Below are 15,911 nucleotides of genomic sequence, written 5' to 3'. Positions count from 1 at the left end.
TTGTGGTACGCAGGCCTCTCACTGTTGTGGCCTCTCCCGTTGCAGAGCACAGGCTCCGGACGCGCAGGCTCAGCGGCCATGGCTCACGGGCCTAGCTGCTCCGCGGCATGTGGGATCTTCCCGGACCGGCGCACGAACCCGCGTCCCCTGCATCGGCAGGCGGACTCTCAACCACCGCACCACCAGGGAAGCCCTGTGAATTCTTTTTAAGCAATACGAAAAACAAAAGCAAAAGAAAAATTCAGAAATATTTGGGAATAGACTCTTCTCAGAGATTTCTTTCTAGCTACCAAAACAATTTACTCTCCACTGACCTTCCTAAAAGGAGTCTTCCTTCCCTGTGTGATGGTTTGGAAATCGGTTGCCTTGTCAAAGATTAATTAGAAACCAGAAAATAATGACCCTGTTTGCCTACAGGGCTGGGTGGGGAAGGGAGAAGCCTCCTGAACACACCTCTTCACACGGCTTTGACTTTTGCATCATGTTAAATGTTTTACATATTAGAAAAATAAAATTAAACCAACAAAGATGGGGATAACTCTAAAACTGAATACAGACAGGGAACATGACCCTGACTGTATGTCAGACTGACAACAACCGAAAGAGAAAACAGAATCCAAATAACTCTGAACGCGCTCCCTCAGTGGGATGTTATCTGAGGATGACAATGCTGCTTGGAGATCTGGAACCTTCTTCAGCACATTGTTGAGCAGAGTGGTACCAGGTGCTGTGATTCTGAGGCCACTTTGTGCTGCACGACTGGCCAAATGAGCCTCGTTGTTAAGGAGGAGCCAGCGGGGGCTGGGGGAAAACGCTGGAATCAGGGTGGGGGAGGAAGAGCTCAAAACCCCACGGGGACAGGTCGGAGGACGCAGAAGCCAGCACGGAAGGGGCTCCTCCAGGCTTAACGGGTGATGAAAACTGACAACAGATTCTTATGTGAATTAAAAAAAAAAAAAGAGTCCATGAGTTCTTACTGATTCTGGAAAAGTTAAATAAAGAAAAAGCATGTTGGGGAGGATAAAGGAAGGGAAAAAAAGAAATGGAAGGGAGACAGCTCAGACTTCTTTATACAAGAATGCCAACGAATGCAGTCAGGGGGAATGGCAGAACCAGAAAAGGCCTGTGTTCGGCCCCAGCTCAGGCAACGGTCATGGCGAGATGCTAAAAACCATGGGGTGCAAGGGTTCTGGGGAAAAGGCTACGAGGCAACTTCAAGGGGTCATCCACAGATGATTCCAAGGATAAGAGGCACTTCTGCAGTGAGAAAACTGGTGGGGCCTCCGCCTCAACTGTGCAACCAGACTCAAGTCACCAACAATGGGACAGGCTGACAGGACGTCCCGAGAGGACAAAAACGTCACCTGTGTAGTATTTTTGCGAAAAATGTTTAACATAAACTTAACCACATATAAGTCCAAATTGAAGGACGTTCTGCAAATCTACTGGAGGCCAGGATTATTCAAGAAAGTCAGTGATGGCAAAGATGACGATGGTGACAACGGCAAGGCCGAGGGGCCCTTCTGGACTGAAGGAGACAGTCAGCATGACAGGTGGTGCCCCAGTGGGTCCTGAGCTGGTTCAACAAACAAAAAAGGCTGCAAATGACAACAATGGCACAACTGGGTAAAACCGTATCGTGTCACTGTGACATTTCAACGTGTGCCAAGTTTAATGTGGTTCTGAGGGGACTCAGCCTGTTCTTCGGAGACACTGGAGCATTTAGGGATGGTATATACACAAACGCAAATACATACACACACGTGTACGTGCGTGTATGTCGGGAGTGATGGAGCAAACGTGACACAATGTGAATTGCTAAATGTAGGGAAAGGATGTTTATTGTATGAGTCCTACATTTCTGGAGATTCAAAAATTTTCAAAATGCTAAGTTGGGATAAAGAGCTAATTAGCAATTAGCATGCGAGTCCCAGAAGGAAGGAGCACTTTGTTTCTTAACACGTAATAATTTACCTATGACGTGCACGTGTCTCTCACAGTTCGTGGTGATGAAACATGCCCAGTGCAGGGCGCCGTGGCTCTACCACAAGTGAATGGTCCGTGCAAAGTTTCTACATCACACTCACCTTGGGCAGGCCTGGCGGGCGAGGCCAATGAAGGGACCAGGGTCGTACGGGTGTCCTTTCCCTCTCCATAACTGGCACCCTGAAATCAAAGCAGATGACTTTAACAAAGGAGTTGTCAGGTGTCGGCTCGGGCTTCCTGCCCCAACTGCTCTCCCAACCACTGACGGCGCATCCGTTTGCGGCTGCAGTGGTGACACGTGCGACCATGATGACAGACAGCGGCCGGCTGGGCCTCCAGCAGTGGTGGGAAGAGCTGTCTTAGCAAGATCCAGGAGCTCTGCCCCCATGGCCTCCAGGTATCGCCCCCTGCCGCCCAAGGGCCACCACTGCCCCACGTCTGCCAGAATCTCTCTCGGGAGGTCTGGCGGCGTTTCCTCCTCCACCGTTATCCTGACAGCAAGGACGGCCGGTCCAGGTGGATGGAGGGAAGGAGAACCTGTTGCTGGGACAACGGAGCTGGTCCCGGCCCTGGCCTCCTTCCCCGACTGGCAGGGCGACCAAAAGGCCACGCTTGCCGCTTCCAGACAAAGGAAAAAGGCGTTTCCCGGACATCCGCTCGTTCAGATACAGGCTTCTCACTGTCAGCAGCAGCATAAGAAAACATCCATGCTCCTGTTAAGTTGGCTGCCTCTGAGATGAATTATTTATTCCAGAACACATACTTCCTAGTTATTTGGTATTAAAATGTCCTTTGGGGGCTTCCCTGGTGGCACAGTGGTTGAGAGTCTGCCTGCCAATGCAGAGGACACGGGTTCGAGCCCTGGTCTGGGAGGATCCCACATGCCACGGGGCAACTGGGCCCGTGAGCCACAACTACTGAGCCTGCGCGTCTGGAGCCTGTGCTCCGCAACAAGAGAGGCCGCGATAGTGAGAGGCCCGCGCACCGCCATGAAGTGTGGCCCCCGCTTGCCACAACTAGAGAAAGCCCTCGCACAGACACGAAGACCCATCACAGCCAAAAAACAAATAAATTAATTTAAAAAAATGTCCTTTGTTTTAGGAGATGAGACTGACAGGACTTGGAAAACTAAAGAGTTGGCATCCTTGTGTGAACTCCATATTTAGCCTTTTGCTCTCCTTCAGGCAAAGCTCTAGGAAACTGTCTGCCAGGCCTGGGAGAGGGGCTGATGAGCTGCCCACCTCCCACGGGGTCCACCGCAGCCCCCGATCTCGCCAACATCACCGCCGAAGCAGGCAGAACAGGTGCCCTGTGGCCCATGGCAGCCCCGGTCACGGCAGGGAAGGAGGGAGGTGGGCGCTACAGCTTCCCTAATTCTGTGGCTTAAAAGCCCTCTGCCTGAGGGTGGGGGCCCTACTAGATCCTGTGAGCTGCCCAGAGCATAGCGGGCAGCCGATCCCGCTGCCCGAGGGTCCCAGAGTGTCTACTCAGGAAGAGCGGCAACTGGGGAGCCTGTGAGCGAAACGGTTTGGAAGCAGCCGTTGAAATGCTCTCTGCAGGCTCTGTAGCGAGTGAACGAGACGAGATGACACCTCAGTGTGTCTCTAGTTCATGGTTTACTTATATGAAGACACGCCCTAGGAAACATTACCTCCAAACACCCTTCATCCTGCAGCAGGATATCCACTTGTGTCAAGTACTTCCTCCTTAGCTCATTTTTCAATGGGCTCCAGGGCACTGCAGGCTGACACCAAAGAGAAGTCAGTATTCGTAAGAGCTGCTGGGTACGGCCGAGCTCTGGGATCCTGGGACACACTGGCAAGCCCGTTAGTGTACATGTCTTTAAATGAAGTTCCTCGAAGTCACTTCTTTACCTCCTACTGTTAGCAGCACAAAGTGGTCCAGCACCCTCTGAAAATCTACCTGACCCTGGAATCCGACTTTAGGGAACTGACCCAATGGTAACAATCCGAAAGAAAATAGAAAGACAAAACATACCAGTTTGGAGAAGTTTATGACAATATTACTAGAACAAGAGAAAAAAAGAAACAATATTCTTCGGCGAGTTTAGGACACAACTACTGGAATTGACCCCAGTTGGTATGTTTCTAAGAAAAGAAGTTCAGTGGCCAACTCAGGGGACAGGAACCCTTGCCTCTCCTATCCCTCACCTGCCATACACTGGAAATGGGGGGCCTCAGCCTCCACTGTGCACCCCGGTGGGGCTTAGCCAGGGCCTAGGGCTGCAGACTGGGGGGACACAGGAACACACCGGGGAATGGCCGACACCTTGGCCCTTTACTGTCAGGGCCGCCTGCTCCCCTTCACTGCCACCCCGACACAACACCACCTCACAACGCACCCCTTTCCTCCCCCAGGGCCACCACCTAATTCTAGGTAGACACTACAAGTCACACACGGGTGTGTGGGCAAACCTCTGTACAAAAGTAGTGCTTTTAGAGGAAAACCACGTGCCAGCTGTTCTGGCATCTGACCCAGGGGTGAGGTCAGAGGCTCGGGTGGATTCTGTCCTGTGTGTTCCCGTCCATCCCAAGTGCTGACCTGGAAACGCTCCCCAGAGCACCTCCCTTATGACACCGTCTCTATGGGGAAAGACCGACTCAGAACCCAACTTTCTACACCGTGAGGTCGGTCAAGGCCCAGGGCACACCGGGATTGTTCTATTTGCAGAGGGAACGTCACCCAACATTTACGTAAGTTCAGTAAATCAGGCTTGAACTGGGGCAGTACGTGCTGAACCGAGAAGGGGTGACTTGCTACCTTAGGGGATCTGAACGTGGGGACAGAGACTTGAGGGGTGATGTCAGCAAAGAGCGAGCCTCAGAAGGGGACTTACAGGAAGATGCAGGTCATGAGAATGTGTACTTGGTCCCCAAGCCTCAACTCTGTCCCTTCATTACAAAAGACAGGTCTTACCATCAAGTTACCAGCAACCACATCTTCTTGGAATAAAGTTGTATCAGTGTCACTGCTTACTGAATCTAAAAGCAAAGGAAATTTCCATCAGAATTTTTAAAGAAAGCTTGCATTTTTCTCTCGAGGATACTTTTTGCACTGCTTGAGTACACCTTACAGTGAAAACTCCTATTGCTTCAAGTGGCCCCCTTTAATAGGGACGTGGCCATCTGTCGCCATGCAGAAAAACCATCAGAACAGGAACACGCCCAGAGTCGGGGAGACGCGGGAAAGCAACTTCTGTATCACCTCTGGCTCTTTCCATGGCCTCCGATCCTGGAAGCTGAGTCCCTCTAGGCCAGCACTGTCCAGTAGAACCTTCTGTGATGGCGGAAGGTCCCCCAGCTGCTGTCCAGGATGTCAGCCACTAGCCACACGTGTCTGTTGAACACGTGGAATGCAGGTAGGGAGGCTAGGGAACTGAATTTTAAACTTCACTTAATTTTCAGTGAATCTGAATAGTCACAGGTGGCTAGTGGTTACCACACTGGACAGTTCAGCTCAAGAACTATTTCTACTGATTTCAAGCAGTGCAGGAAATTCACGGACCCAAGGCTTTATGGAGTTAAAATTCAGATTGATACAAATAACACCCATGAGTAAACATCTCCATCAAGTTCTTTCTAGTTCTGATCCGAAAGACCACCGGTTTCCCCTTTAGGACTCCACCCATATTTCTGACTGCCCAGTGCGGGCAAGGGCCTGGGCAGGGCGGCCAAAGGCTGCAGAAAGGCCAGTCCCACAGGACATGGGTGTTCAAGAACAATTACAGAGTCTGTAATTACTCAGCTGGTTAGCTGCCACAAGGGGAAGAGCCAGGTGTGGAGCACACAGGTAAAAGTGGGAGTCTGCTCCGATCTGGGGACCAGGGGGCTTCCAGGAGGCAGCGAAAAGACAGTGGGCAGGTCAGGCATGGTCTGAACTATTTTCACTCTCAGAGGAATGGGCAGCCATTGCAGTGCTTTGAACAGAGAAGCCACGTGACCAGATTCGCACGTTTAAAGGTGTCAGCGGGGTGGAGGCCAGGTGGAGACAGGAGCTGGCACCGTGGGGGCATGGGGCAGAGCGGCAAGAGAGACGGTGGTGGCAAAGGCACGGGACAGCGCTGTCTCAGGTATGAGGAAGAGGGAGGGGCTGAGGCCAAGAGGATGCTGGGTTTCTGGCTCATTCTACAGGGAAGACGGTGGTGGCCTTGTCCTGAGGACAGGTCTGTTGGGTTGGCTTTTTGAGCTGAGATATGCAGAGTGCAGACAAGAGTTCAAGGAGAGAGGCCGCTGGCAATAAACACACCCAGAGGGGGTCTGGGCACGGGATTCCACTGGAGTGAGGGAAAAAGATGCCAACTCTCGGGAAAGGGCACCAGCGAAGGTGGGAGGTGGGACGATAGAGGGGCTGACAGGAGGGAGAAAGCCCGGGGAGCTCAGGGGCACTGAGGTCACGGCCAGACTTTCCAGAAGCTTTGAATGCTACTGAGAGGACAACAGGATAAAAATCAAAGAATGCCAACCGGATTCAGCCACGGGGCCGCCGGAAGCCTCACCACAAGGTGTGCTTTTGAACCGGAGCCAGAAGCCAGAAGGGGACCAGCTGAGGCGTGCATGGGGGCAAGAACACCAGAGGCGGTGAAACGGGCCACTGGTACAGACTGGGTTGTGAAGGGAAGGTGAACACAGGGAGGCAGCTAGAAAGGGGCCCGAGACGGGAGATACGAATTCTGTTCTGTGTGTTCAAGGTGAGAGCTGATGGGATGTACCCAGGGTAGAGGGAGAGGCTGGGACAGAAAGAAAGATGATGGGTGGATTTCTGAGAAAACAGACTGGGCCAGGGGCTCAGCAGCACGGCTAGCCTGAGGAAGGGAAAGGAGGCCCCACGGAAACAGGAAGCGGGAGAAAGGATGCCTGCAGGGCGCGTAGGAGTTAGTGGTCCATGACACCAGCCCGCAAGGGCACATCAAAGTCTTACTGTTAATAAATTCTTGAGATTAATCTTTTTTTTTTTTTTTTTGGCAAAAGGTCAAAACAAAACAAAATGGGTGGGTGGGGGTGAGGGCTTTATTATTCTAGAATATTCGAGTACCGTTTATGTGTCAAGTACCACAATGTAACTGTGAGCGAGACAGCTCCTTAGAAGAGCTTAGAAAGAAGTAACAGGGTACTTTCAAATGTTTTAGTTTTTAAAATACACCTTGGAGAAAGTCAGAGTGAGGGATCTAGACTTGAAACGTTCTGACAAAAAACCCATGTCCCTCCGGACCTGGCTTTCTAGTGCCAGGACACTCACCCTCAACTTGTGTGCAGGGCAAGGGAAGCTCATGACCTCCAGCTGGGACTCGCGTGGATCCATCTGTCCTGTCGTCCGTCTTCACCGGGGAGCCCTTGAAGTCGATAAGATACGCTTGATTCGGTCATAACACATTTCAAAGCCACTGTCAAGTAACACACCGACAATCCTTCCTCTTCCTTTAGCGTATGAGAGAACAGGAAGTTTCCTGGGGCTTCTCTTCTAGAATATTATAGTATAAAAGGCCTCAAAACTCCTAGCAGATAGAGAAGCTTTCCCTTGGAAAAAGAACAGAGCTTTCTTCCTCTGGCCGTGCCAAGGGCTGCTGCCTCAGAAACCACTTGGATGGTAAGTGATGGAGCAGGGAAAGTGGGGAAACAGGGGCACGGAGTGGACAGGCCCAGGACGCCCTGGCCTGGAGGCGAGCACAGGGCCAAGGCCAAAACGAAACAGAACACAACTGTCACCATATCCTCAGGTAGAATCCGGAAATTCCAGAGGCCCCTGGGGGACTTTCTGTGACTTTTTTATCTTAACAGTGAATTTATCTCCATGTCACGAGACCCACAATTCCTTTAAAAGCCTCAGCATGTGGGGAGCCACTTTCAACCTGAGCTCTGGCCACGGGGCGGTCAGCTGTCCTGACCAGGGCTCAGCCCACAGGGCAGTCCGTGGGCCGCCCCCGAGGAGGCCGTGCTTCCCTCTCTAGAGCCTCAACTGCACAACTGGCCTCTCTAACAACCATAACGAATGCCATGGATGGGCTCTCATTAGGGAAACTGGAGAATTCAAGATGCCAGATTGGCTAAAATATTTTTAGGACCACCCCAGGCTTGCAAGAACAGGAGTGAGAACGTGGTGAGGCCTGTCCCTTTCGGGGCAGTGCCCAGGCATCATCTCCTAGGTGTCTGTGAATCCTGCCTGGGGGATGTCACCACCTTTGCCTTGGGGGAGCTGGGATGGGGCAAAGTGTCCGGAGCTGTTTTGTGTCTGGAGGCATCACAGAACTTCATGGGGAAGCAGCCAATCCGCACCAGCGTCTAACTACAGGCAGCTCTGGGGTCGGAAAGAGAACCCAGGCCATGTGATAGGACAAACCCTTGAGTCAATGCACAGCCCACGGGGCCTACTGCCTCCACAGCCCCAGGGCAGGCAGCAGGTGGTGACCTGAGTGAGGCTGTACATCTGAGTTGTCATCACAGACCACGCCCAGTTTTCTAATCCCAGGAAAGGGGCTTAAAATTCCGTAGATTCCAGGGAGGGCTCCTCCTAATTTTAAGTAAAAACATTAAATAAATGTCCAGATGAGAACTCTTTGCCACCAAGACCATTCAAGCACTGGCTGATCAGTGGGTACCATTATTATGTATAATTTAAAGAATGCATATCCTTTGACATAATGATCCCACTTCTTGGCATTTACTGAACAGGGGTGACAGCACTGGGAAGAGATAAGAACGGTTCTCTGTCTCTGTATATAATAGGGGTCTAAATAAAGTTTTATTGGAACATAGCTGTACCTGTCTGTTCACCTATTGTCCTTGGCTGCTTTCCCCTTACGATGCAGAGCTGAGTGGCTGCAGCAGAGACCCATGGGCAGCAAAGCCTGAAACATTTATCATGTAGACCGGCGGTCCCCGACCTTTTTGGCACCAGGGACTGGTTTCGTGGAAGACAATTTTTCCATGGACTGGGGCGGGAGGGTTGGGGGGTGGGGGTGGGGGGATGGTTTGGGGATGATTCAAGTGTATTACATTTATCATGCACTTTATTTCTATTATTACATTGCAATATACAATGAAATAATTATACAACTCACCATAATGCAGAATCAGTGGGAGCCCTGAGCTTGTTTTCCTGCAACTAGATGGTCCCATCTGGGGGTGATGGGAGACAGTGACACTTGAAGTGTGTTGCTTATGTCCAGTCTAGTCCATAAGATGCAGCTTAATTGTCACTTGTCACTCACTGATAGGGTTTTGATATGAGTCTGCAAGCAACTGATTTATTATGGTCTCTGTGCCGTCAAACCTCTCTGCTAATGAAAATTTGGATTTGCAGCCGCTCCCCAGCGCTAGCCATCACCGCCTCAGCTCCACCTCAGATCATCAGGCATTAGATTCTCACGAGGAGCGCTCAGCCTAGATCCTCGCATGTGCAGTTCACAGTAGGGTTTGCGCTCCTATGAGAATCTAATGCCGCCGTTGATCTGACAGGAGGCAGAGCTCAGGCGGTAATGTGAGCGATGGGGAGCGGCTGTAAATACAGATGAAGCTTCGCTGGCTGGCCTGCCGCTCACCTCCTGCTGTGTGGCTGGTAGGGTCCATGGCCCAGGGGTTGGGGACCCCTGATCTAGACTTTTGCAGGAAAAGAGCGCTGATCCTGACTAATAATAAAGGAAAGTGAAAAAAGCTAAATGACTAGCAATGAGAGAGCAGGTTTATTTTTAAAAAGGAGATTGAATTATACAACAGATGACAAAGAGGAGTCTTCACAAGATGTATCAAGTGGAAAAAAGAGGGTAAAAAAAAGTGTATTTAAAAGAAAGAAGGGGATAAAGAAATGTGTATTTATAAATACATATACAGGTGTCACAGTATACTAAAATATTATTATTATTAGTGACTATCTCATCTCTGCATATACAAGTCAGGTTAATTTTCAGTAGTTATATGTATTTCTAACATTTCTATGACTAAATGTATTATGTGTTAAAATAACCAATCAGGAGGAACTTTGATTTCAGATTTGCTGTTAATTGTTATGTAACCCTAATGCTGATGTTTTCATTCTTGGGCACCGGCTCCCCAACTGGCCACGAGGAAGCACCACATGGTGAGAAGTGGTGATTAAGAAGATACCAGACATCCTTACAAAAGTCACTGCCACAAAAAATCAAGACACCCTGGGTCTCACAGTAGGAAGGCCCCTCCCATGAAGGTAACAGATCACACAGCTGCTGTGTCCATGGATAAACTCGGGAAAAACACACCTGGGTTTTAAAAGGTAGTGAACGGCACAGGGCACCCTCTCCCTAATTTCTTGCTCCTTTCAGAAGAGGGAAAGATGCCTTTTTGCTTCCCAGAAGGACCTAGATTTGGTCTTTCCTGTACGGACCCGGCAAAGCAAGCTGGTAGCTGTGGCTGCAGCTGGGGATGGGGGAGGTCTATCCAGCTGGCTCCACCTTACAGGTGGGTTCCAGTTGTCAGAGCCCTTGGTCCATGGCAGGGGAAACACAGGGGGGATGCAAGGGGCAAGAGCATCACAAGCTCCTACCTGCATTTGACAAGCAACAGAAGACATGCGTCTCAGTAAATCCTTACACACAAGAAAACAGGGCAGTCAGGGTGAGAGAACTGTGGAACGACACCCTGCAGTGGCCCCTGGGAGCAGTTCCAGCTCATCTCCACCTTTATTCACATCAACCTTCCTCCACGGCAAGGCATGGTGGCAATAAAATTTGACATTGAATACCTGGATTTGTCCCGTATTTCTTTCCTTTATTAATCTTCCTCCCCAAATTCGCAATCCTTAAGAAAAGAAATAAAAATGACTACTTAAGTAATCATGAACACTGAGTTTCTGTTCAATCTGAATTCAAAGAAAACCAAAGTGACAGGCAACAGCAAGATCTAATATAACCAAGACATAACCAAGCCACGTTCCTGATATTCTGCTGTTTCTCGTCTTTGTGAGGTTGAAGGTTTTTCAAAAATCAACACTAGACAAAAATCTGTCGTTAACAAAAATCTCTCCTACCTAGTAGGTAGCAAGCAGCTCGTTGAACCCAGCATTAAAGCCACAAATTAAATGGAAACAACGAACGTATGTATGCCAAGCACTGTCCTCAAAATACATATACTGAGAGTAATCCATACACTACAGAGAGAGATCACTTTTCGAGGGCAACCTCTCTACCCCACGTACCATGCAAGTGCTTTCTCAGGACAATGTACATGTTACAGAGCAAGCCCTCGGCACAGGGGGTAAACACTGAGCTTTGGAGTCCTGCACTTACCAGCTAGCAGAATCTGGGCAAGATACTCAATCTCTCCCTAAACCTCCGTTGGCTCCCAGGTAAATTCAATCATTGGGTTGCGAGGCTTGAGATGGTGGTTGATGATAGTAACAGCAGCAATAATTACACGGTGCTCACTCTTCCAGGCTCCAGTCTATCCCTTTCCAAGTACACCTCATTTACAACTCACTGACATATAACTCGTATGGTACTCTTAATTCCTTTTGGATAGATACTCACCAAGTTCACTGTACAGATGGGGACAGAGGCAAGGAGAAGGTGAAATAACCAGCCCAGGTCATTTGCCCATGTGGTGAGGCCAGGCTGTAAGCCCAGGGGAGTGACTCTCTGGGGTCCTGACCACTGAGCTGTGTGGCCTTTCCAGAACAGAGCGACGCTTGAACAGAGGCGCTTGGAGTCAAACCAAAGCTTTGCCACTTTGGCTAAGTGCCACAGGCAAGTTCCTTAACTTCTCTCTGCTGTATCCTCTGCTATGAAACACTGATGATTCTAACAGTGCCCACCTCGCAGGGTGCTGAGAAACCTGAGACTCTTAGAAGCACAGGTATATGCTTAGCTGTCAACATGTGAATGACTCTTACTCACCTGCTGTCTTCACCATAATCAGTGTGGTTGTTAGCTCCAATCTACCCCCTATGGTTTTGCCTTAAATTGCAGGAGTTCACCCTGTAAGAGTGGCCAGCTAGCATTTAATCAAAAAGTCCACTTCCTAACTGAGTGCCTCTCCAGGGGAAGCTATAGGACTAGGGAGCTGCACTCCCATCAGCCAGAAATTTGTTAGAACACAGACCCACCGAATCCACATCCAGCATTGCTGTCAGTGGCTCCAGGAATCTGTTTCCACAAGCTCTTCAGCAGGTCTTCCACATGCTAAAGTGTTTGATGCTTGACTACTGTTCTCATCAAACTGGAGTCTGAAATGAGTTTTCACTGGGGAAATTAGTGGTGTTCAAGATATGTGAACTGACCAAAACATTCCAGACACTGCCCATCCTTGCATGAAGAGGCCATGAGAACACTGTGAAGCCCGTTGACAGCACCCTTAGGAATGATTCCTACACACTCCTGAGTCCTGCATCCCGGTTAGACTTGTCACCACCTGACAGAGGCCAGAGTAACAGAAACCTACTACTGGAATACCTTAGCTTCTGCCTGAATAAATTTTTCACCCAGGGCATGGCTAGGCCAGCTGAAAAAGCAGAGATAGGATTTCATTTAATTACGAACTGTTTTATGTCTGTCTGTCTGGTGCACAGCAGAACCGGGTCTGAGATTCATTTTCCTTAGTAGGTAATACTGAGTTGGAATGAGGCTGAATGGCAGGCACTGACCTCACCCAGTGCAAACTTTCTCCAGCTATTTACCAAAGAGAATCCATGAGATTTAAGTCAGTTTGCAGCATCAACCATTAAACAGAATGGGTCCTTCTTAGATTCAGGTCAAATTCTAAAGTACTCAGAACGTCAAATAACAGTCAATACGAGTGTTTACTAGTGCCAGGCACTGTTCCAAGAGCTTCATCTTCTGTAACTGTCACAATCTCCACGCCAAGTAAATATTATTGTCATCATCTTTCCATTTTACAGGTGAAGAAACTGAGTCACAGCCTGGCTAAAGCAATGGGCCCAAGCTGACATGGCTATTAGACAGTCAGCGGGGATGCCAACCCAGGCGGGGACATTTTTAATGAGGATGCATCTATGTGTCATCAGAATTCTGTCTTAATAAGTAATTCTGTTGGAAATAAGTAATTTAAGTAATTTATACGTTCAGGGGAACTAGTGACAGTTTAGTACCTACTAGGTGAACAAGGTTTATTTTCAAGAGAGCAGGGACAGCATTTCAAACTCTAGTAGGACACTATTCTAGTTACACTCTTAACCGTAAATATTCAGAAAGGGGGGCTGACTCGTACCCTGGGGCGTCTCATAGGTCAGCGTGGACATCTGCACCACCGGGGCGTCCTCGAAGGGCTGGTTGTACTGCGGGAGAGGAAGGGGCATCCCGTCAGATCGGAGGGCCGAGGGGAACCCCTGACCCGCGCTGAGAAGGCGCCAGCGCGAGGCTGCAAGTCTCGGGGGTCCCGAACCCCCGTCTCTGCCCCCCAGTCCCCAACCCTGCCTCCTCCTCGCGCCCCTACTCCTTCCCCTTCCGTCCCGCTCCCCCTCCCCTCCAGCGGGGGGAGCCGCACCTTCTCTATCAGCTGCTGCATGCGCCTCTGGAAGCGGCGGCGGCTGTCCCTGAGCTTCTGCAGCAGCGCGTCCTCTCCCAGAACCTCGCCCTCCATGGCTCGCAGACAGCCAAATGCCTACTTCGACGGGAAGCCAAACAGGGGACTGCTCTCCGCGCCGCGGTTCAAATAGCGACTCCCGCCCTTCCGGCCCGCCCCTCCGGTTTTCCATTGGCTGTCTCGGAAAGGCCGGGCGCCGATTGGGCCTTTCAAACAGGTTGTCGCAGCTTTCTCCCAGCCAATCCTTTTCCGAGATTCCGACCCCGCCCTGCCCGGGGCGCGCGCACTGAGCGGAAAGGGGAGGCGGGGATCCGTCGCCTAACGCTGGGAGGTCGTTGGCGTGACCTTCCCTGCGCACGTCCAGTGCTTGTTAATCAACAGGACCACACGAGTGTGATTTCCCCAGTCGTGCACCGGAGATGTCCAGGTGACTTGCGCTGGGACTCGCCGCCGGTGGGGGGCAGCCCCTCACCTGAATGTCGCCCTGAGGCCTGCCCCGGGCCGGCTTTCTCGCCCAGGCCGCCTCTGGTCTCCGCGCAGTTACGAGAGCGGAGAGCCGAGAAAGCCATCACGGAATAACGAATACGAAAGGAGGCAGGAAAGTGAGCATGCATTTAGAAAGGAGCAATACGATAAACGTCACTGAATCCAGGAAAATATAATACGGTATTTTTTTTTTTTTGCGGTACGCGGGCCTCCCACTGTTGTGGCCTTTCCCGTGGCGGAGCACAGGCTCCGGACGCGCAGGCTCAGCGGCCATGGCTCACGGGCCCAGCCGCTCGGACTCTCAACCACTGCGCCACCAGGGAAGCCCATAATACGGTATTTTTATTAACCTCCTGGCACACCTTTTTCGTACATAATTTTTATTGCATACTCGGCTCCATTGGTATTAATTTTGTAATATTTTCTCTAGAGAATGGATGATTCAGCATCATCACTGAGCCGTATTTATGTGCTTGTGCGGTTACCACAATGTGTGATAAAAAATGAGTATAACTTTGAGCATGATTAGGACCCTTAGATGGGGCTCTTCACCTCCTCTCAGCCCGCACCCCAATCCTATCATGCGATCCAGCGGAAATTAGGGGAGAAGGGGGGTGTTAGAACATCAGGGCTCATGTAGGAAATTTATTGTGATGGACACAGAGATGCTGCCTAATTCCCAGGCCACCCTCAGGCCGCAGCTGCCGGGAGGGCTTCTCCCCCTGCGCCTTCTGCTGTCGGCCTCTTCAAGGAGTGCCTCGGTTGTAGAGAGCTCCTCACCCACGATCCTGCAACCCCAGGGTGGCCCAAATCCAACGACAGATCCAGGTGGGAACCTGAAGCCCTGGCCATTTCAGCCAGCGAAGGACAATCTAATGGGCACCCAGTCTTTCCCTTCCTTTCACAGCCGCCAATCTGAAGGGCATTCCCTAATAATAAACACCCTGCATGGTAACTCCGTCCCCCTGTCTGCTCCCTGGAGAATCCCACCTGTAACAAAGGACCTTGCTGCAAGTGGCCGCTGAATCCACACATCCCATCTGTAACTTTCCCAGTTGTCACAAGTAGGCTCAGTTTTCTGTCTCCTCCTCCCTTGGGGGCGCTCATAAATTTAGCGTGCTGTTCGCTAGACTCTGTTTCCATATACGTTAGTTTCAAACACTTAACTCATCTCATTTAGAGACTTGGGACGTCCAAATTGACCTCTCCTAGGGCTTGGTCCCCACTCCTAGGACACCACTCCCAGGTTTCAGGGCATCCTTCCCTCACTTCACTGACTCTCCGAGGGTCTGCTCTACCCCAGGGGCTCATGGATAGGTTCACGGAAACGATTTCTCAAGTTCACGTCTTTAACTGAAGGTCCAGAAACATACCCAATTTTTTTTTTTTGCATTTTATTTAATTTATGTTTTTATACAGCAGATTCTTATTAGTTATCTATTTTATACATATTAGTGTGTACATGTCAATCCCAATCTCCCAATTCATCCCCCCCCTCTCCCGGGCACTTCCCCCCACTGTGGTGTCCATACGTTTGTTCTCTAATTCTGTGTCTCTATTTCTGCCCTGCAAACCGGTTCATCTGTACCATTTTTCTAGGTTCCACATATATGCGTTAATATACGATATTCGTTTCTCTCCACTTCACTTCACTCTGTATGACAGTCTCTAGATACATCCATGTCTCTACAAATGACTCAATTTAATACCTTTTTATGGCTGAGTAATATTCCATTGTATATATGTACCACATCTTCCCTATCCATTCAGCTGCTGATGGGCATTTAGGTTGCTTCCATGTCCTGGCCGTTGTAAATAGTGCTGCAATGAACATTGGGGTGCGTGTGTCTTTGGCCACTCCCCTCTGAAAAAGCTAAAGCCCATGCATTGGCCTGCTGGTCTCCCAGTCCTTTC

General features: G+C 50.2%; 1 protein-coding gene across 5 annotated transcripts in view; it reads right to left on the bottom strand.

Annotated features, from left to right (window-relative positions):
• Positions 1 to 13,599, bottom strand: part of HJURP (Holliday junction recognition protein) — a 16,979-nt gene extending 3,380 nt beyond the window's left edge. The window contains exons 1-7 of one of the 5 annotated variants that reach the window (XM_027117678.1): positions 13,473 to 13,599; positions 13,197 to 13,263; positions 10,717 to 10,772; positions 7,243 to 7,336; positions 4,924 to 4,988; positions 3,638 to 3,730; positions 2,088 to 2,166 (exon numbers count right to left, since the gene is read on the bottom strand). In XM_027117678.1, the coding sequence (XP_026973479.1) occupies positions 2,088 to 2,166; positions 3,638 to 3,730; positions 4,924 to 4,988; positions 7,243 to 7,336; positions 10,717 to 10,772; positions 13,197 to 13,263; positions 13,473 to 13,568 (550 nt within the window). In that variant the 5' untranslated portion in view covers positions 13,569 to 13,599. The other 4 variants (XM_027117688.1, XM_027117708.1, XM_027117698.1 and 1 more) reach the window with 4 other exon arrangements.
• Between the last annotated feature and the right edge of the window lie 2,312 nt (positions 13,600 to 15,911).

The sequence above is a fragment of the Aethalodelphis obliquidens genome, unplaced genomic scaffold (genome assembly GCF_003676395.1).
Source record: "Aethalodelphis obliquidens isolate GAN/ISIS:26980383/991018 unplaced genomic scaffold, ASM367639v1 scaffold2, whole genome shotgun sequence".
Taxonomy (NCBI): domain Eukaryota; kingdom Metazoa; phylum Chordata; class Mammalia; order Artiodactyla; family Delphinidae; genus Aethalodelphis; species Aethalodelphis obliquidens.
This window is presented reverse-complemented; position numbering and strand designations above follow the sequence as displayed.